The sequence below is a fragment of the Labrus mixtus genome, chromosome 8 (assembly GCF_963584025.1).
Source record: "Labrus mixtus chromosome 8, fLabMix1.1, whole genome shotgun sequence".
In the NCBI taxonomy this organism is placed as follows: domain Eukaryota; kingdom Metazoa; phylum Chordata; class Actinopteri; order Labriformes; family Labridae; genus Labrus; species Labrus mixtus.
In genome coordinates, this window is record NC_083619.1 from 23,293,392 (window position 1) to 23,314,806 (window position 21,415).

Genomic DNA, 21,415 nt, shown 5'->3' on the forward strand with positions numbered 1-21,415 from the left:
TTTGTTAATACTACTAAGGAAAACTGAAGAGCACTGCTGATAAATGTGCACTGTTATAAATACAATAAATGAAAAGCTGATCTTATTAATGTTTAATATTATATTTTCTTTTATAGTCACAATAAATCAAGGGACTATGTTTTGTCAGAAAAATGTTGCTTGTATCATAAAATCCCAGAACATGAAGCCACCAATCAGCTGTTCCCAGCGCATGAGTTTCACATTTATTTTGTGTATTTTGGAGGATTACAATTTATTTTTCAGTTAATTAATTCATTTGTTTTTACTATTAATGATCCATCCATTATCTATACCACTTTTCCCCGTTCGGGGTTGCGGAGGGTTGGAGCTGATCCCAGGTGTCATTGGGCCAGTCAATCAAAGGGCAGATGTATAGAGGGCAGACCAGCCACCCTCACATTCACACCTACGGGCGATTTAGAGTTGCCAATTAACCTCAAGTCAAGTCTTTGGACTGTGGGAAGAAGCTGGAGTACCTGGAGAGAACCCACGCATGCACCTGCAAACTCCACACAGAGAGGACCTGTCGGGCCGGGATTCAAACCAGGAACCTCCTTGCTTTGAGGCAACAACGCTAACCACTGCACCACCATGTAGCCTCTATAAATAATTATTAATATATTTATTTGTCCAGTTATTTAATTATTATTATTTTAATTTTTAGTTTGTTTTTTTCTTATTTATTTGATAAAGTTTGGGTCTAGCTGGAGAACATAGTGGAGTATAAAAATATTTCCTTAGCTAAATTGTGAGAACATTTTTGGTCATACCAGTCAGATGATGTAAACATTTCCACACTCCATAACGGTTTCCTATGTAAGTAGGTGCTAACATAACACCTTGAATGGGTGATAATCTGTGTTGTGCTACAACATCTGTTAATTGCGGGTTTAAACCGTTTATTACCTGATCATGCAGCTCTGTCTTGAAGAAGGTGAAAAGGCCTCCTAGAAGAAGAAGAAATAAAAGAATAAAAGAATCAATAAAAGCTCCTGCGGTGAGTTTTTAGCTGGTTATATGAAACAGACTGAAATCAATACTAATTTCTTCATGTGACCTTCAAAAGCAAATAACACCGTCTGCAACAAGAGTGATTATACAGGCCTTGCATTTTTAAATGCTTGTAAGCACTGCCATCCAGTAGGTGTCAGATGAAGTGAGTTACTGCAGGCTGCACTGACATTTTCAGTGGTAAAGATTTCCAATGAGAGATATGTTTGACTGTTAAAAGAAACCATAATTACTTTTTTTTTGTTCAGAAAACACAGCTTAGACATGTACAGGACAAGATCAGCAAAGAAGAGATATGAGGCACTGTTGGTCAACAAGGGGTGCCAAAAATCAATCAAGCAATCAATAAATCAATATGTATTCATATAGCGCCGAATTATAACAAATGTTATCTCAAGACACTTTACAAAAACAGCAGGTCTAGCTTGCTCTTTGGTATATTATTCATAAAGACCCAACATGAATCCACCATGAGTAGAGCACAAAGCAACATTTAGCAAAGTAACAGTAAAAACTCCTTTAAGAGGCAGAAACCTCGAGGAGAAACAGACTCACTGCCAAAACTGTGTGGCAGTTTTGAGGGGATAGAGGGAGACGCAGAAAGAGACAGACAGAACAATAACGAGTAAAATAGATTTATAGCTAAAATGCCAGTAATAATACTAAAGGTATATTATTAGCAGTAACAGCTCAGAATGATAATAGACTGTCACTGATAAGTCTAATATTAAGATCAGTAACTATAATGTTATTGAAATGGGGATGACTGATTATGTTAACTAAGGAGGTTAAAGTCGTGCAGCTCTAAGATTCACTTCAACATTTATAATAATGATAACAGACGTAAGTGATATTATTATATTAATAGTCCTAGCAGTTGATGCAAATTCAAAGTCTTTATAGGAGCTTTTTACAATAAAGATTGATTCATGTTTAATATTTATCATACCAAGTCACTTTAATCACTTGTCACTTTATCTTGTCATTCTCTGCAAATACTGTCTCAATTCTCAATTCCCCCCAGTTAACTTCATCATTCACTTTGTACTGTATATAGCCCCTGTTTTTATTTTTATTTTTATTTTTATTTTTATTCATATTTATCTTATCTATTCTGTTAAATGTGTATTTTTGAGCTTTCTTGTCTGTGCTGCTGTAATGCCCGAATTTCCCCTCTAGGGATCAATAAAGTACTATCCTATCCTATTTAAAACAAGTTACAGTTGTTATTCAATAGATACACATTTAACTTAAAGGTGCACTCTGTAGGATTTGGTAGTGGAATTTGAAAGTTGGAGAAGTTTAACAATTCTCTCTTAGATTTTCTGAACTAAATACACAAACTTTATTCAAAAGGAAAAAATGGGTCCCTGGATGTTTGGAGCTAAAAAGCTACCAGGAGAGTTACGGTTTCACTGTTGCGGGCCAACCACCATAACTTCTCTAATAGCATTTTATCTTCAAACCAGGGGTCTCCAACAGGTAGCTCGGGAGCTACTGGTAGCCCTGGCAGGTTTTCAGTAGCTCGCCTATATGTTGACCGGCTGTGTCAAAAATAAAAATAAAAATCTGACGACGGTAAATGCACCTCTTCCCGCTATTCATATATTTGGCCCATAAAAAAAGTATGAAGTACGAATGTTTTCTTGGACATTGATGTGAATTTAAAATTATTGATAAGCATTGGCTTATTGCAATTTCACACATGTACAAACAGTAGCTTAATTCAGCTGAGCTGTGTAAATAAATGCAAGCGATTTGAAGCAAGTAGCCCTTGGCCACTTTCATTTTTTGAAAGCAGATGAAAAAAGGTTGGAGACCCCTGCTTCAAACATTGTTACAGGGACGGACCCAAATTTTCATCTGAGGTCAGTTTGTGTATAGAGTTATGAATATATACAACAGAATCTGTGAATTTCTCCAACTTTCACATTTCACTATCAGACCTCCATAGCTCACCTTTAAGCCAAATTTATATATCTCATTATAAACATTAATTTTTTTTTTTTTTTAATTTTTTTTTTTTTTTAATGTTATTTCCTATTTATTTATGTTTTGTACAAGAATCAATATAGTTTTGTTTGGCCTTCTGTCCTTTGTGAACCTTAGGTGAAAAAAACAAACAAAACAAAAAAAAACGCAGCGTGCACGACACCGGAAACAGACTGCCAAAAAGAAAAAAAAGAAGAAGAAGAAGAAGAAGAAGCTGAGCCGTCAAAACATAAACAGAGCAGTCAACCCTGTGTGAACGCAGCTAGCTTACTTAAAGTCCGTCTGTTGCAGAAAAGCTTACGCACGCAGTCCTAATGTCGTGTGTTAACCGTGAAAGAGTTCACAGACGAGACACTTAGCTCTATTTGCTAAGCAGTGGAGTGAAGAAAATATATCTGCAATAAAGATTAGGACTAAACTAAGACGTACGCCTCGTCGGGCCTTCGAGTAGAGGTAACGCTAGCTTATGCTACTTAGCCACCACAAGCACTGCTAGCTGCTTGTTGGCTCTTTTTTTTTTTTTTTTTGACAACCAGCTGTTTGGCTGTTTGACTCACAGCAGCTTTAGTTTCAATATCTGTTAGCCTCACGTTTACTAGGTAGCATGAGCTAACGTCAATAACAAGTGACAAGTTGTCGGAGCACTGCAGAGGACAATATAAACATCTAAAAGAAAGCAAAGATGAGGCATTAGTCAGGCCTTTGAAGCAGCAAACTATCGAGTTGGGTGGTTTGTTTTGTGTGGAATTAATCTAGCATGGGTGTAAATTGAAGCTAAGGAGCTAACAGGTAACTTGTGCCCCCCCCCTTTGGCTCTCTCTGCAGAGACAACACTTCCAAGTGCAAGCACATAATGTTTGTTAACTTGTGCATGTTGCAAGTTTTCTGTTCTCAGTTCAAGCCCTCCTTAACGTGGTTAATAAACAGCCTAAAGTGGTGTTGTTGTTTTTTTATATGTGACACGTAAAGGTTCTCCCCCTCGGGTCGACGCAGGACAAAAGGAGACAGAAATGGCTGAAGCTGACGGCAAATCCACTGTGCTGAACGGTAAAGGATCAGTGCTGGACAATAAGTGTGACAACATGTGTGTGTGTGTGTGTGTGTGTGTGTGAGAGAGTTTATCAGAGGTTATGTTTGTTGTTTTACCAGAAAGCTCAGAGGAAAAAGAACCAGGAGAAGATCAACACAAGGAGGAAGACGCCTCTGGAAGCAGAGAGGGACAAACACATGATGGTATAGAAATTATAAATGCTTTTAAATGCAGACATGTTTTTGACAGGATACTAGCTGCTATTCTATTCTTAACGCCGTTTCAGTTTCGTTTTCTTTGCTTGCGGTTTAAAAAAACTTTTGGTTGAACCTCCCAAAGAGACGTTTATGTTTTAACCTTTACGTCCCTGCTTCTGGCCTCCCTTTATTTCTGTAGCTCCCAAAGAAACAGGGGAGGCGTCTGGAGACAAGCCGGTGCCAGGCGAGGAAGGAGAGGCGGGGGAGAACAGAGAGGGAGAGGTGGAGGATGACACCGACAGCATGGACGGCAGCGGTCTTTACTCGCTGACTGAGGATGGAGATCGAGAGAGCGAGGGAGGCAGGCGAGAGCGAGCGAAGGACAAAGACGGCGGGAAAAGGGCCGCCAGAAAGAGGAACAGACCCGGCGGCGGCAGCAATCACTCCAGCAGCTCGGACGAGGACAACGACGAGGACGAAGACGAAGATCAGAAAGACGACGAAGATGACGACGACGACGAGGCCATGGAGGCGTGGTTGGGAGCGGAACTTCAGGATCTGCGCGGCCCCATATGGCGGGCGGTACCCTCACTTTGCTCCAGAGAGATCGGCAGGGACTCGCACCAGTTTGTGAGGCGCGTGTGCGGAGCCCGCGGCCTCGTGCAGCGGCTGGAGCTTCAGGGCCGTCTGGAGAAGCACACAGGCTGCGTCAACACATTGCACTTCAACCCCTCGGGCACACGCTTGGCTTCAGGCAGCGATGACCTGCGAGTGGTGATCTGGGACTGGGCTATCCGCAAAGCTGAGCTGGAGTTTGACAGCGGCCACAAGAGCAATGTCTTTCAGGTAAAGGAAAAGATGAAACGGAGACAAGATCACTGCACGTTTTAATGGTGAAGGATAAAAATAGAAAACAAATGATTGATCTTGCCTGAGCGTAGACTACAGAATGAAATGATTGAGCTTGTGATGTATCAGTATGGCTTGACCCTTCAATAAGACCTCTCCTGTGTAGGCAAAGTTCCTGCCTCACAGTGGAGACTCCACCTTGGCCATGTGTGCCCGAGACGGTCAGATCAGAGTGGCAGAGCTCTCCGCCACACAGCGCTGCAAGAACACCAAACGTGTAGCACAGCATAAAGGGGCAGCACACAAGGTGAGTGAACGGTGTAGTTGTGAATAACCAAAATAAGAGTTAAGGGAAGCGATTTAGTTAACCTTCGAAACGGCTCACAGTTATGATGTTGTCCTTGATACTGCAAGGAAACTTTGCTGGTAGATGTTTAGCCCTTCAGCCTAACAAGAACGAGCATACTTCTGTTTTCAGATATTAAAACCTCCCTCATGATGCAGCCAGATTTATCAAGTTCTGAAATCTGAGCCTAACAATGTTACAATGTTCTTTTAACACTGCAGCTCCAGTCAATGTATTTATAGGTCTGATAACCCGGCCATTAAGAAGCCTCTCATCTCTGTGTGTTTCTTCTCTCCTCTTTTGCTCCAGCTCGCTCTTGAGCCGGACTCCCCCTGCTACTTTTTGTCGGCTGGAGAGGACGCCGTGGTGTTTGGTATTGACCTGCGTCTAGACCGTCCTGCTAAGTGAGTGACGCTCTGCTAGATGTTCACCAGTTTTGAAGCTAATGCATATGTGGAAAGATATCATAAATTACATCACAGTGCACCTAATTTTAGATTTATTTTTGCCATATGTCTTTTTTTACAACTACGACTAATACCCTTCCTTCCCCTTTTTTTTTTTTTTTTTTTAAATCTGTGTTGCAGCAAACTGGTGGTTGTGAAGGAGGGTGATAAAAAAGTTGGGCTGTACACCATCTTTGTCAACCCAGCTAAGACACACCAATTTGCTGTGGGAGGCAGAGATCAGTATGTGAGGTACAACGTTCACTAATAATGAAAACCCGATGCACTGGAAATACTTCAATTATGTTCAACCTTTCTTCTTTTTTTTACGGTTTCTTAGATCTTACTTCTTAACTTTTTATTTTCTCTCTCCTCCTCCTCACCCTCTGTAGGATCTACGACCAGAGGAAGATAAATGAGAACGATAACAATGGTGTGCTCAAAAAGTTTTGTCCTTCTCATCTGGTGTCCAGTGAATCCAAAACCAACATAACCTGCCTTGTGTACAGTCACGATGGCACAGGTAAATGTTACATAAGAAAAAAAAGTATTTTCTCTTTTGTCCCCAGTAAAAATAGAAACATGGAGTAGCTTGCATGCTGTATTTATTGATGTGTTTTTTAAATATAAATATCTCTGTCATGGTTTAATGACTTTGCAATTTCTTGGTATGACCTAAATATCCTTGCATAATTTCTTACTCTGAACTGAGCATACTGTAAAAATATTAAAAATAAGGATTCATTCTTTTTATCTCAGTCTTAAAAAACAGGAAGTTCTGTTTCTTACCACTCCTGATGTAACCACAATGCAATATCAGAGCAGTGAAGCATGAACAGCAAATTAAAGTCCAATGAATCTGTTTTTCAAAGATCCTCTGAACGTTAGCTGTATGATTAAAAATCATGATCTGAATATGTGATATAAAAGTCAATAAAACAGATGACTGTCTGACCCTGTGTGTGTGTGTGTGAAGAGCTCCTTGCCAGCTACAACGATGAAGACATCTACCTGTTTGACTCCAACCACAGTGATGGCGCTGACTACCGCAGGAGATACAAGGGACACCGCAATAATGCCACAGGTATGACATTCAGCTCGAATCATAGCCAAGGTTTATTACATGATTTAGCTTGTAAATAATTTCATTACTCGCGGTGTCATTTGATGGATAGGCGGTTAATTTTTCCTGAACTTAAACTGCAGGACTATAAGAAGTTATGGGTTAGCATAAACATCATGTCGTCCTCTCTCATCTTCCCCTTTCTCTCTCTCTCTCAGTGAAGGGAGTGAACTTCTACGGGCCGTGCAGTGAGTTTGTGGTCAGTGGAAGCGACTGTGGACACATCTACCTGTGGGACAAGTACTCTGCACGCATTGTCCAGTTTATGGAGGGAGACAAAGGAGGAGTGGTGAGTCATAAAAACAGAGTGTGATAGATTTGTGTGCAAAGATAACCCAGGAAAGCACTCAACCAGTTTTTAGAGTTTCTTTTTTATAATCTCTTTATCTAAGTAGTTATAACGCCATAAAAGCAAAGTACACTTGATAACATTTAATTGTAATATTTCTACTTAATGGAGTAACTAAATAAAAGCTTTCTGTTCCCACAAATCCTCTGTTTAATCTCCCTGTATCTGTACATTATCATCTCAGTCACATCTTGTCTTCCCCTTGTTAACTAAAGGTGAACTGTCTGGAGCCACATCCACATCTTCCAGGTATCGCCACCAGTGGGCTGGACCATGATGTCAAACTGTGGGCACCCACAGCTGAAAGCCCCACAGGACTCAAGGGTCTGAAAGAGGTAGTTCACTCCACTTAACATTATTACCAAGATCTTTCTAAAAACATTGGGATGAAGTCACAAGATTAAATAATACTTTACACACGATTCTGTGTTATAATACAATATTGATATTTGAGAAATCCAAATTTAACAAGTTTGTCCAAACTACATATTTCAAATCCAAAAAGTAAAGATGAAACTGAACCGTCTGGTTTTTATTGTCCATTGATCTCCAACATCTGTGTTGAAATAGACAGTTACAGTGGCTATTTTAAAGAGGTGACATATCTGCTGAATTAAATCATAAAATAACCGTACGATATCATCAGACATCAAGGAAACATGCTGTGTGGAAGTGCTGGCTTCTCTGTCAACAATACAGCAGCGGAATGGTCTGTTTTTGTTTTGACCAGAGAAGTTGGCAGTTTTAAGGCTCCGTCTACGTTTTAGACGCCCGTTGGTTTGCCAGGCAGACGGCAAACCAAAGCGGGCAAGCGTACTGGTTCAGATATAACTGATTCTACCCGACCTAAAAAAGCCCCTGCATGTTTCTAATAAACTCCACGATCAGACACATGGGAAAAAAACAAAGATAAATGTTGGAGATGCTTTAGAGGTTAAATCTCAGAAAGGTTTTTAAGACCAAGAGCTGCTGGTTAAATAGCAAAGCTTCAGTGTCCACAACATGGCAACCTGCTTAGCACATTGACTCTAGGGAGGAGGGGGCGGGGGGAGACGGTGCTCTTTGTTTTGAATTTGGACTGCAGTACCCATCTCCAACGCTAGGTGTCAGAGTTTCATATTTATGCTTTAATTATATCATTGAGATTTTCAGTGTAGGTTTTTCTCTGAATAGTATCTTAACATAGTATGAATGAAGAAAAAGATCACGAGATCCATATGATCCGTTACATGTGAGCAGTAACATTGTATTAGGTTTTCTAAAGTTTTTGTATTGACTGGTTGTGTTTGTTTACTATTGCAATTATAATTGAACATCTCTCTTTGGGTTGAATATTCCTAAAAGAAAAAAAAAGATTTGAATTTGTTTGAGGGACATCTCTGCTGTGTTTGCATGCTCTAATTCTTTTAAATCATTTGTCCTGTTTGTCAAGGTGATGAAGAAAAACAAGCGGGAGCGCGACGAGGACAGCGTGCGCCACGGTGACCAGTATGACACCCAGCTGCTGTGGTTCCTGATGAGACACATGAGGAACAGACGGCCAGCGAGGGTGAGCTCTCAGACGCAACAATATCCATTATGTTTAGGGCGGTGGAGTTCAAAAGATTTTGGAATGTCTGAACTCCCCTGGCGAGCAGACAGGCGAAAAAAAGGTTGCATTATAGGACATGAAGAGATCCAGAGTGGACTGAAGGTGGATGTTTTGACCTCTGCTGCTTTAATTTAAGCTCATGTTTATTTTTGGGGGAGTCTCTAAATTTTTGAGTGGGAGCCAGGGAAAAAAGTGTATAAACAACGTACGACTGACAAGATACGATACCACATGCATTGAAATGCAAATCTCTGTAATGATTTAAAGCGTCAGGATTTTTGTTTGGCAATGAAAGTCTTCAAAAAGCATTGACTTTATATATAAATATTATATCATCATGGCCTTCAGAAAATCAATGACAAAGAACCATTTTGGTGTGGATTAAATTGCAGATGATTAAAATGTAACATTTGTGACTCTCTTAGGAAGGTGTTTGCTTTCTGTTTTAGCCCAAAAATAGTCTTAATCTTACTTTTCTTTGTTGTCTCCTCTTTGTCCTGACACAGCCTCGGGGTGCAGAAAATGACACTGATGATTCTTGGAGCTCTCCTGAATCCTCTGATGAAGAGGAAGGAGGTCCAGACCATGTCCAGTGCATGTCGTCCTGAGCCACACACACACTCAAACACACACACATGCACTCACATACATACATACACACTTGATTGCCCTTGAATTGATGCACATAGGCAGGCACTATTGACACACTGGCACACTCAAACACTGATGAGCCACAGACTTGTTTTCTCTCTCTCTCTCTTTTCTTTTTACACACACAGACAAACACATTTACATGAACACACAGCTAAAACAGAGTGACAACTCAGCTTGACACCCCTGTGTCCCAGAAGTTGTGAGTGTGCAAATGGCAACTATAGAGTGCATACACACCTCCAGAACCCAGAATTGTGCAGAGTTTTGTGTGTGTGTGTACATCCCTACAAACCTCTTGGAGGCCCCTCTGCTTGTTCATACATTATCTATAAGCTCTGCCTCACCCAGAACGTTGAACTGGTGTGTGAATGGCAGCAAGCACCTCCTTTTTAAAGCACCCTGTAGGAAGCTATACATCACCAGCACACAACCCCCCCCCCCCCCCTGCCTCTCTTAGTAGCACCTACCTTATTTGGAGGAAGAGTGTAAATTTGTACTCTGAAACCAAGCCCACAATGTGACTTTCTTTAAAGAGTTAACAGTACAGAAGGAAAATCCCAGCACCCCTTAATGCATCACCCCATTCTCGTATAGATTTCTGGCCCTAGGCTTGTGCAGCTTGGTTGCATTTCCTCAGACTACTAAATCCCTACATGCTGCATCCCCCTACATGCTGCCCCTTACTCCCTCCTCTGTCTCTTCATCACACCCCCCTCCCCTCCCCTCACTTCTGAGTGCACTTTGAATCAGGGATGCTTTAGTTTGAGACGGACAAAATGTGCACTGAGTGTGGTCTTTGTGGGTGGGAGGCGTTGTCCTGTATCTTGTATTGGAAAACTTTAAATTAAGTTTAGTTCCCGTACTTTCTTTTCGTTTGTGATTTGGGGGGGGATATTTTGCACTTTCTCTGTTTGACTAAAGAGGAGGTTCCTTTTGCTTCCACCAGCCCTTCCTCACTTTCCGCCCTGACACTGAATTGAAAGAGGAAAACTTCAGTTCAAATCTCAGTCAGCATAGACCTACAGATAAAGATGGTGTTCAGCATGTGCATTGGATGTAAGAACAGATGTTGGAGGAAATGTGAAGAGGCAGAACCGACCTGGATTCAATCAGAAATTAAAGACTTCCTGTGTGCCAATTGAGAACTAAGTTATAACGGACTACAATTGTTTAAAAAAAAAAAAAAAATCATGTTGCTAAAGAACAGTTATCTGATAAATATTTTAAACCAGGTCGCATGTTTGCTGTCGGCTGAAAGAGGAGGACAGCGGGGGCAGCGGGGGTCAATATGCTTGCCAGTCTTATGTTGTGTGAGAGCGATAAAGTCCAGCTTTTTCTCATTTTCTATGAGAACTCTACTTAGTTGAATTTATATGTAAATATATAAATATATATTAAAACTGTAAAAAAAAAAAAAAAAAAAATCAACTTTAGCAAATGCTGTTTGACTTCCAAAAAAAAAAAAAGGAAAAACAAGATGTCAGAACATTAGATTGGTATTGATGCAGAGGTTTATATTCTATATGAGGAAATAGTACTTTTAAAATCCAGAGGAAGAAACAAAGTTGACTTAAAGCACCATTTCTGTTCAGTTTCTCTTTTATGAATGACATCCCTCTGTTCAGAACAGAACCGCTGTCATTTCAAGTGTTAAAAGTTTGGATTCTCTTTCTTGTTCAAGATATATTATTAAACAAAACCAGTATTTCCTTTTAGATCTTAATCCAACATTTGAGACTGTTGTATCCAGAGTTTCCCACTGGCTATTTTTGGCATCTTGTATACGTAAAAAAAAAAAAAAAAGGCTTTTGATGAAAACAGTTTTGTTTCCACCACTGCCTAATATGACATTATACCAGTTCAGTTGGAGATATGTACAATTCGTGCAATAAACAAAACGACAGTGTACTTCACGTTTGTGTCATTTAATGAACTCTTGCTGTTTCATGGTTGCATCATACTTTAGATTGTGTTTTGTTTTTTTAATTAAAGGCAGGGTTGGTAATTTCCTCCAGATACACTTTAAGATTCTGCTTAAAATGATCTTTACGTCCTGAAAGAGGATCAAAAGAAAATCTGTCATCTGTAGCTGCTGTAAGCCTGTAAAAACTACGACCAATGTCTGCCACGAGGTACCAATCTGATGAACCAATCACGCCTCCCCGTCTCCCTGCTCGTTCTCTACCCCTGGCCTGCAAGAGCCCACACTCAAAGGGCGTCGCAGTTTATGCTGCAAGTTCACTTACCGCTCAATGAGACGTGAGACGACGTAGTTTCTACACAATGCGGCGCTCGTGCATGTAAGTGAGGGGCGTGGCTTCAGAGTGAGCACAGAGGGGAGAGGCTGGGTGTAGCAATGAGGGAATGCTACTTTCAAAATCATGCTGTTTTTTTTTTTTTTTTTAAATTACCAACCCTGCCTTTAACTCAATGAGCCTGAAAGGACAGCTGGATGTGGTTTATGTGTGGGGACATCTCGTCTCTGGTCTTGAAAAGCAAACATATACTGAAACTATGTCATGTTTAACTTCCATTAGAAGTGAAGGAGGTTCTATTTCAGAGATATTTAAAGAGAATGGTCTAAGAAGTTCTGATGCATCTTTTAACTTTGTGTGTGAGAATTTTTTAGCTGATAAGAGGACTGATTTTAATACTGATACTTCAAGCAAACCAAACCTTAGATAGGAAACTTCTGTAGTTCTTTTATACGCCTGTCACAGGGAAGGTGTCAGACAAGTTTATTAACAGCCCTTTTTTTCTAAATATTTTCCACACTAAAGATGAGTGGTGCTTGCCTTAATGCATGTTAGACATTTAAAATAAAGAATTATGAGGGTTTTTTTTTTTTAATGAGAACTAAGTTAGTTCTGCTCAGTCCACAGGGGGCGCCAAAATCCACACATCCTGAAGGTTCCTCACAGGGGCTTTGATGAAAGGCCAGAAATGACTGGAGGTTTAAATCACATCTTTTCTGCTTTGTAATCGTGGTAAAGCTTTTTTCATTCACAGAAGTGAATCCTATGGGTGCATTTGAACTTCATGATTAAGAACGTTTTTCTCCACATTCATAAACTCCTCGTTGCAGCTGAAGTGATAAAAGAACCTGACGAATGAGCATTACATCATACTTTTTTTATTCAACAGTTCTTTGTTGCCAGTCACAAAACACATCTACCTACACTGGTATTCACTCACACATTCTATCCACTCTGTATCTGAAACAGCCTTATTTCACATCAACAAAACTGACAAAAACAAACAGTCAACATGTACAAACACAGAGGTGTCCGCTCTGTGATTTTGGTTGTATTTTCGATTTTGAGAACCTGTGCTCAGGTGCACAGCTGTAAGCTAGTTCTCCGACCTGATATCTAGAACGAGGCAATATCTATGAAAATACACATCTACACACATTCTTTGACACGTGTGAAACTGGAGAGATCTCCAAACAAAAAAACAGCTACTTGCTCACTACTGACATACCCTGCTTCCTCTCTCTCATTCACTCAGCACACCTGATGCAAGATTGCATTGAAACCACAAGGATGTGACTCAAGAAGATCGCAGATTAAATAGGAAACCAGATGTTACAAACGCAGCACAAATAGCCCTTTTGCAAGTCATCCCAAAGAGCAGAAGTAAAGAAAGAAAGAAAAAAGCTGATATGATTTTTCTTGTAATACTAAATCATATTTTGGAATGAGCTGCTTAACTTTACAGTAAGCTAGTTTAAATCACCCAAACGCAGGCGGCAACAGCCTTCAACCTGTTTCAGTTAATCTGTTGGACTTCCTCCTGCGTGTCGATGTCATCTAGCCTGTCAAATACAATCTGCCGTGACATAGTGCAGACATAAATATTAAAAGAGGCACTATCATGAGCTTTCACTTACGTGCACTCGCACACAAAATCACACTGATGAGAATCTAAAGTGTCAGCTGTGTTACTCCTTGTATTCCAGGAACTGCTGCAATCTTTTCCGATGCTCTGCAGACATCTGAACAGCACTGAGGATTTCAAACAAAAAGAAAAAGCAGTCAAACGATTGTCAACTCTATTTGTATCATTTGAAGACAGTCCATTTTTTTTTTACAAGAGGCCTTACTTTAAGTGAGTTCCAAATGTAGTCGTTATCCTGTAGATGGCGGTCTTTAGAGTGGCCCTGAGAGCAAAGCGCAGGGTTTTGTAGGTGGAGTCTCCCATGCTGCTGGTCGACCTGACCGGCTTACTGGAGGCATGAGGCAGCTTGAAGTGTCGATCTACTGCCTGAAGATATGGAGGAGAAGACACAGCTGCTGTTAGTGGGTGAACATTTTAAACTAGGTGCTCTCTCTTTTGCTGGAGGTAGCGTTAGGTGAAAACGCTACTATCATTATAAAATTAATTAAGATTGCATTGTTTTAAAACCTTTTAAAAAGGAATTACATATAGTAAATGGATTTATTTTATTATAGAGATGAACTTGCCCTTTGATTATCTCTAATCTTTTTCATTTCTGTTTGTTTTTTTCCCCCAAAGGCACAAAGTTCAGTTTAAGGTTTGTTTCAAAACATAGTGTGCAAAAACACAATAATCAGAGCAGGAACATCAAATCTAATTATTTAAACCATAGTTGCTGCAATGAGCCACGACCACTTACCTCTTGTAAGACCAGCATGCAACTGAGAATGCTGGGTAATGTGGTCTGTACAACCCCAAACTGGTCCTCTGAGAAGGAAGCTTGAACAAGGTAGGACAGCCCTGGAGGAGGATGTGAGAGGTTGTTGTCATAGAGATGACGATTTCACAGGTAACACTCTCATATCTACCACAAGTGATGCAAGAAAAAAGCAAAGAAAGATCTCTGAGGAGAAGCCTCTTTCCTTCAGCCATCAGACTGTTCCACCTGCACAACATATGTTGCTCAACATATGCAGGTAGTTTTAATTAGAACTCTTACATTACAATCTTTTTTACTCTAGATTTTATATTTTTACATTTGAATATTTTTAACTTGTATTACTTCTAATTTCACTCATTTGTTAATAATTTGTGTATTTCCTTGATTGGCCAGGTACCAAAAATATTTCAATATGTATGTACAAATATATATATATATATATATATAACTGTGTACAACAGGCCAATAAATATATGTGAATTTGAAAATATGAAATGTAGACGACCATGTCCTCCTACCTTCTAAAGCCCAGATGTGAGCCTGGCTGTCTGCAAACAGAGCCTGACTGGAGGCTTCTGGAAGCTTTGAGAGACAACGTTAATAAGCAACACTTTTCTACTGAAGATAAAAAAGCACATTTACAGTAGGTTGCTAAATTAAGTGTACTAAGATGGACATGTTTAGACCACCACACTACAACATGCATGCATGACCAAGGGGTGGGAGGGATCAGACTTCAGAGAGCAAAGCAGACTAGCCCAACTACTTTCTACACCAGGAAGTTGAATGCATGATTTTGTTTGTGATAAACATTTCCTTGTCAGTTTAATCTCAAGCGCACAATGTCTCAACATGTGATCAGTACAGATGACGCTTATATAAACAGCACGACATGAGAGTAACACCACTCTTTCATTCAAGCCTCGGAGTGATTAATTAATGCGTCTCATTGTAACAGCCAGACGGACGGAAAAGAGATTCATTAGTAATGTCTGCAAGAAGCAAAGTCAAAACCCAGGAGTTCAAAGGAGAGGTCTGCAGGGCGGGGATGTTAGATTTGGTGAGCCTACATGAACTATCTACTGTGTCAGCATGCAGGGAGCCCCTCACAGTGATCGGGAGTCTACAGAGGACAGCATGCACACGCCACACATCCTTACCTTGTTAAACAAATACATTATCAGCACCCGCTTTGCCAAGAAATTTTTAACCTGAATGGAGCAGTTAAGTGTAGAGTTGTTTTAGCTTTCAAAAAAAACGCACAAAGTAGTGAAACACATGAAGACTAAGTAAAGGCTTTTCATACTTGACCCAAGGCTGAGATCGCAACTACTGCTTCAAATTGAGCACATCTCATCTCTTAGAATGGATGCAGACACAGGGCATTGACGTGACCTCTATTTTATAAGTGAAAGAGATCAGAAATGAGACCAAACATATTTCATTGGCACTCCTGTCTGATCTCTGATACACATTTCTACAGTGCCAGTACAGAAGTCGTTGGTGCAATTGAGTTGGAAATGAGGACAGTAGAGAGAGTGTTTACTGCCTGTGTCCATAAAGCAGAGATGACTGTTGGAAATATCTGAAGGGACAGACCCCTCTACAGGACTAAGTATGAAAAGCCTTTCAATACTATTAAAATAAAAACTACATCCATACTGTGGTTCTACATTATAAGATTCAAAATGAAGTACCTGATCTTTTCGGTTTTGGAGGAACTTAGCCAGCAGACTTGGTTTGGACTGTTCTGCTTTTGGATCGGTTACTGAAGCGGGGGAGGGTGGGGGACTGCCGTTGACCTGTGAATCTGCACAGGGACAGATGCTAGATTACAATGGGAATCAGAAAGAAAGCTGGGTTTGCAGTTACTCATCCTTCATCTGTGACCTTGTTAAGTAATGAAATGATCACATGTCTCACGGACAAGTTGACTTAAAGTTCACCACCTCAGGAAACAGCTGACAGGCTCAGTGAATCACGGTGAAAATACAGTTCAAGGAACAGGTGGAAATTAGCGAACAGTCTTTTATTAGCCTCCTCTCACCTGTGGAGGTGGACCAGAGTTTTGGACCTCTCCTCATGACGTGGGGACTCTGCACTGTACCGAACCACGGCGAGCACTGTTCCACAGGAGCAGTAAGACGACGCAGGGCGGGAGACGCAAAAGGGCTGTCCAGGTCAGGAGTGAAAGGTGCCGTCAGAGGACTCTGCGGATGGCCAATAACGGAGCGTGCAAAGACTGAAGCTGGAGTTTTTATCAGTAGAGTGGGCCTGGGGCTCATCAGATCCTCTGTACCTGAGGTTACTATTGAGAAATAAAATAAAGGGTTAAAATGTCAAAGAATAAAGAGGACTGCTCAGAAACAATTCAGTTACTTTGTGTTTTATAGAATCGTACATGAAGTCTCGGACGAGGTCTTCCTTTCACTCCCAGTGGACAGCGATTTGGCTCTGCCGTTGGTTGCCACGGTGTCGTGGTAGGCTACAAGTCTCTGGGTCAGATCAGCGAGCAGAGACATACACTCCTTACTGATGGCGTTCCAGTTATGAGGATGACCACCTGGGACAGTCAAGACACACATTTTAATTTTGTCATACTAGAAGTAAAATCTGCATATTTGAAGTGCGTAAACATTTTTTTAACATGATTTAAAAAAAAAAAAATTCAAGAAAGGTCCGCTTATGTAGACAACAAGAACAGACCTGGCTGACTCAGACCGAAGACCTCGCAGCGTCGTGATGGGGAGTGTTGAGACAGCAGAGCCAAGTCCTGCAGAGCTAGAAACTAAAAGTTGAGGAAAGATATGTTAAAACACTCAAATTTGATCATACTACAGCACACCATGAGGAAACTTAAAGAACCTGACATGTTTCATCTACCTTTACTATGACTGGCTGCTTTTCAGTAAGAACTTTGGGAAGACACAGGAGGGCATCCTCAGTGAAAGACGACTGCACAGGAAAACTGTACGTCTGCAGACGAGAGGAAACATGTTGAAAAACATTAAACCTTAAAGACACATCATCACAAGTGCTGAATCCTTGGATGTTCGTCATGATGGTGCAGTTTAGTCTGAGGCGATTTATGTACTTAAACATTCAAGGCAGTGACAGCACTGCCCCCTAGTGTCTACAAATATGTAAAAAGCTAATAGGAGAAGTCTGCAATTCAACACTCTAGTTTGGATATTACATTTGTTATTAGAACATGATACTGTGGTGGTCAGTCTGTAACTTAGGCTTTGATTATTGTACAACTTTTAGACTTTGGATGTACCCAGGTCAGACTTCATTAGATAGAAAATAAGACATTTATTACAAGACCAGTGAAACATGGGGGTGGTGGTGTTTGTGTATCTGCATTGGATGTTGTTTATATGTTTAAATGCTACACATACCTCTGTGACAAAGATCCGAAAGAGCAGCAGTGTGACGTGCCATGTGAAGAGGAGGAAGGTGGCACTCATCCACAGGTGGTAGAGCAGGGAGAGGTCCAGCAGTCCTGCTATACTGTCAAGCTGGTGGGCAGAACTGCGCGAGGAGACGACACAAACAACACACAGCAATGGAGACGTGTTGCTTAACATCAGTCCAGTGAGCAGCACACGGCAAAGAACAAGACAAGAATGTTTGTTTAATGAAATTCTCCAGACTCACTACTGACCTGTTTAACTGAAGATTCAATGTTTTACAAATCCACGCTCTTGGAATGTCTCCTGTTGGCATAAAATTAGACATATTTTGGAATTCAACTGAGAATAAAAAATGAGCTCAGGCACAATAATAAAACCCAAACAAAAGCATGTCCAGTAAAGAGAACTTCAAGGCTTTCAGCTCCTTGAGTATTTTGTTCTGAGTGGTGTCACTTGTAGAGAGAAATAACTTACCCAAGAAGAAATACACAACAATGTAGTTCCTGACAGAGTACAGTGCTTGAGTGGCGCTGCACTTCACCACCAGAGGTAGGGATCCCTTAAAGCGGAGGTATTTGTGTTGCTGTGGAACAATTACAGTAAGTTTACATCAAACGTAAACAGCTTTTTAAAAAAGGTCAGAACCAGTCATTTTATTTTTCTAAAGTTTGGATCAGCATGTGATGTTTCAGACACCAGGACTAAAAAAATCCTGATAGGAAGAAGTTTATAAACTTTTTTTTTTTTTAAACAAAAGAACTGTCTTTGCCTTCTAGAGTTAGAAACTTAAATATTCAGTAGTGGTTGTGACATCATCAGTCAGATCAGTTAGTAATATCATTTGACTTACCTGAACAGTTTGGAAAGCCACATAGTTCATGTTGTGGATCACACCCAGCAGACTGTGAGAGAATCCAACGAAGGCTCCAGCCAGCAGAAGGAAGACGTGATACTCATTCAGACACATTTGAGTGGAACTGTGAGGGTTTAAAAAACAAATAGAAAATTAAGACTGTGGATGAAGAATGTTTCACTTAACATAATGTTGTTGTTTGTTTAGTTTACATGACAGCTTCTTACCCCTCACAAGAATATCCAAGTGTCTCATATCTGCCCCCAATGGTGATGGCACTACACCAACCAACGATTATTCCCATGATGCAGTGGGCCATGGAGCTTAGAAACTGGCGAGGGTGGAGCAGCTGACACAACAGGGCGATCTTTGAGCATGCAATAGTGGGAATGACTGCAGAAAAGAGGAAAAAACATCCGTTACAGACAGACATATGTGTGCCTAGTACTCGGGTGCAACGGAGAGAAGGACTGAAACTACAGATTACTGACCGATTTTGGAAATATTTGTATGAGCAATGTTGAAATAATTCATTAAAAGACAGAAAATGAAATCAATGCTGTTTAAAATATTTGTAATTTTAGTCTTTTGTTAAGATCAGATACTAAAATTAACTTTTCCTAACATGCAAAGATAATTTTGAATAAACTTGTTATTCTACTCGTGGAAGAAATAAGTGAGTATTTTATTATCATTACTTTGGCTTAATATAACTGCAAATGAGGTTTGTGAATGTTTCAAACAATTTGTTGATTATTCAAGGAATTCATAAACTTATAATAATGACACAACACATCTGGTTAATTCTCATGAGCTGTCATACCAAATGGTTTGTTTACAAAAGTCCTGAATTGAAGTCTCGATGCGATGCGGCTTTGATCTGATCCAACTAAAATCTGACATCAAGGATGTATTCGTCTCTCTTCTGTGAAGTATCTTTTCAATCACCTGTATAATACTCCAGGTTCAGGAACCCCACCATGAGGATCACTCCAAACAGTAATATCAAGGAGAAGATGGCACTTGCACTTGATAGGAGGGACAGGCATTCTGTAATTAGAAAGTAAGCCATAGTAAGATTGACACATTTTCATAAAGCAGTGAATCAAATCTCTCAGTAAACATGTCGACTGACCTGATATCGTCTGGATAGGATGAAGGAGACTGAACCGGCTGAGGATAACAAAAACCGCAGTAGTGGGTGGCAACAACAGGACAGCCCAAGCAATACTGGCCGCAGCTCTCCAGCAAATAACCTGAAAAGAGCAATCATCATCATCATCATCATCATCATCCTTTATTTAAGTTCTCGGGGAGATCATTGAGGGCGACCCTCATTTACAATGATGCCGAGAAAACATACATAAATGATAAACAACGAGAAATGAGATAAAGCTACTACAGAAAATAAAATCAATAAAAGAGCAATAAGAACGAGGCGCTGGTGGCGCAGTGGTTAGTGCGTGCGCCCCATGTATGGAGGCTGTCGTCTCAAGCGGGCAGCCCGGGTTCGCTTCCCACCTGTGGCCTCCTTCCCGCATGTCATTCCCCACTCTCTCTCTCTCTCCCTGATTTCCGACTCTATCCACTGTCCTATCTCTCCATTAAAAAGGCACAAAAAGCCCAAAAATAAATCTTAAAAAAAAAATAAAAAAAGAGCAATAAGAACAATAAAACACCTAAATAATTAAAAAGCTTGAAATTACTACAGTGATAAGTCAGCAACTCAAATCAAATAAAACAGTTACAGTCAGGTGTTGGGCGGTTAAGAAGAATATTTCTAAAGTGTCCATAAGGGATAAAAGTGCTCAAGTTCAGGTCCTGTTGTAAAATGTTCCAGGAGTTTGCAGCACTAACACTAAAAGCAGTTTTCAAAATCAGTCGTTACAGAAGACATAACAGAAACTCAATTATTAAAGACACCTTTACCACATTCATTTAATTCTGTCTGCCAGAGGGCCAAATTGTAGGACACAAAAACGATTAGTCAATTATGTCTCAAATTTAACTCAACATATAGCAGTGATCAAATATTATTATGGAAATATTTCTGTGTTTTATGATTTCATGGCAGATTTTGATATATAAAAATGGACCTGAGGGCCGCCAGTTGCCCACCCCTGACCTAAACGAAGCCACCCCTGATAATATCTGGACATTTAATTGACTCTACTTAATTGTCATGCTATATATTTTGCAGCAGAATTTTTTTTGCATGATCTCTTCTTTTAATTTTTGCAATTATTACTTTTAATTGTTTGTGTCACAGTTTGAAAATCCAAATACTGACCTGTGTTTTTTTTTTTTAATATTATTTATTAAATTGTTGAATGTAAATGTCCCCATTATGTATTTCTGCTCGACTTGATTTATTTATTTAAACACAAGTCTTTAAATTAAAAATAAACATTAAGAAGTATTCTAACATGTCCTGAATTATTTTTATTGTTATGAATGTTTTATTTTGACTCATAGCCGATTAGCTTGATAATGCTAATCATTTACTGTTTGGTATTTCCTTTATAAGATGCAAAGTGTCGTTATCTTTGTCGTAGTCTCAGTTTTTGCTCTGTATTTGATTATTTCTTCATCATTTATGTCGCTGAATAGACTTTAGCATAAACACAGGCTACATGAAGTTAGCACGCTCGAAACCGCGATTTATTTTTCTCCATTAAAAATGTAAAATAAAGTTTTAAAAACTCACCTTGCGGATAAACCAACAACTCTGCTGTGTGGAAAACATGTCGTTTGGAGAGATGGAGAGCCACACGGCGATTTTTAGTCTCTTCGGCTCTCCTGCTGTCAAACTATTTTTCCACTCAGCTTCCCCATATCGCGCCACATGCATTCAAAGGACCTCTGAAGGACCCCGAT

The 21,415-nt window shown here is 40.0% G+C and overlaps 2 protein-coding genes across 3 annotated transcripts; one reads left to right on the top strand and one right to left on the bottom strand.

Annotated features, from left to right (window-relative positions):
• Positions 1-3,222: 3,222 nt before the first annotated feature.
• On the top strand, positions 3,223-11,517 carry dcaf8 (DDB1 and CUL4 associated factor 8). Its single transcript, XM_061045250.1, has 13 exons — positions 3,223-3,477; positions 3,994-4,071; positions 4,174-4,257; positions 4,451-5,097; positions 5,267-5,407; positions 5,756-5,850; positions 6,034-6,144; positions 6,285-6,415; positions 6,869-6,976; positions 7,174-7,304; positions 7,580-7,699; positions 8,797-8,913; positions 9,462-11,517. The coding sequence occupies exons 2-13, from the start codon at positions 4,035-4,037 to the stop codon at positions 9,561-9,563; spliced, it is 1,824 nt and encodes a 607-aa protein (XP_060901233.1). The 5' UTR covers positions 3,223-3,477; positions 3,994-4,034; the 3' UTR covers positions 9,564-11,517.
• Positions 11,518-13,135: 1,618 nt separating this feature from the next.
• On the bottom strand, positions 13,136-21,393 carry ndc1 (NDC1 transmembrane nucleoporin). 2 transcript variants are annotated; one of them, XM_061045256.1, is made up of 18 exons: positions 21,246-21,393; positions 19,674-19,794; positions 19,487-19,588; positions 18,766-18,931; positions 18,536-18,662; positions 18,160-18,268; positions 17,937-17,988; positions 17,671-17,803; positions 17,153-17,245; positions 16,976-17,057; positions 16,671-16,832; positions 16,317-16,577; positions 15,967-16,079; positions 15,430-15,480; positions 14,788-14,851; positions 14,249-14,349; positions 13,715-13,875; positions 13,136-13,616 (listed from the first exon to the last, which is right to left on the bottom strand). In XM_061045256.1, exons 1-18 carry the CDS (start codon positions 21,387-21,389, stop codon positions 13,553-13,555), a joined length of 2,106 nt encoding a protein of 701 aa, XP_060901239.1. In that variant the 5' UTR covers positions 21,390-21,393; the 3' UTR covers positions 13,136-13,552. The 2 variants fall into 2 exon arrangements, with proteins under 2 accessions (XP_060901239.1, XP_060901240.1); XM_061045257.1 differs by lacking the exon at positions 15,430-15,480.
• Between the last annotated feature and the right edge of the window lie 22 nt (positions 21,394-21,415).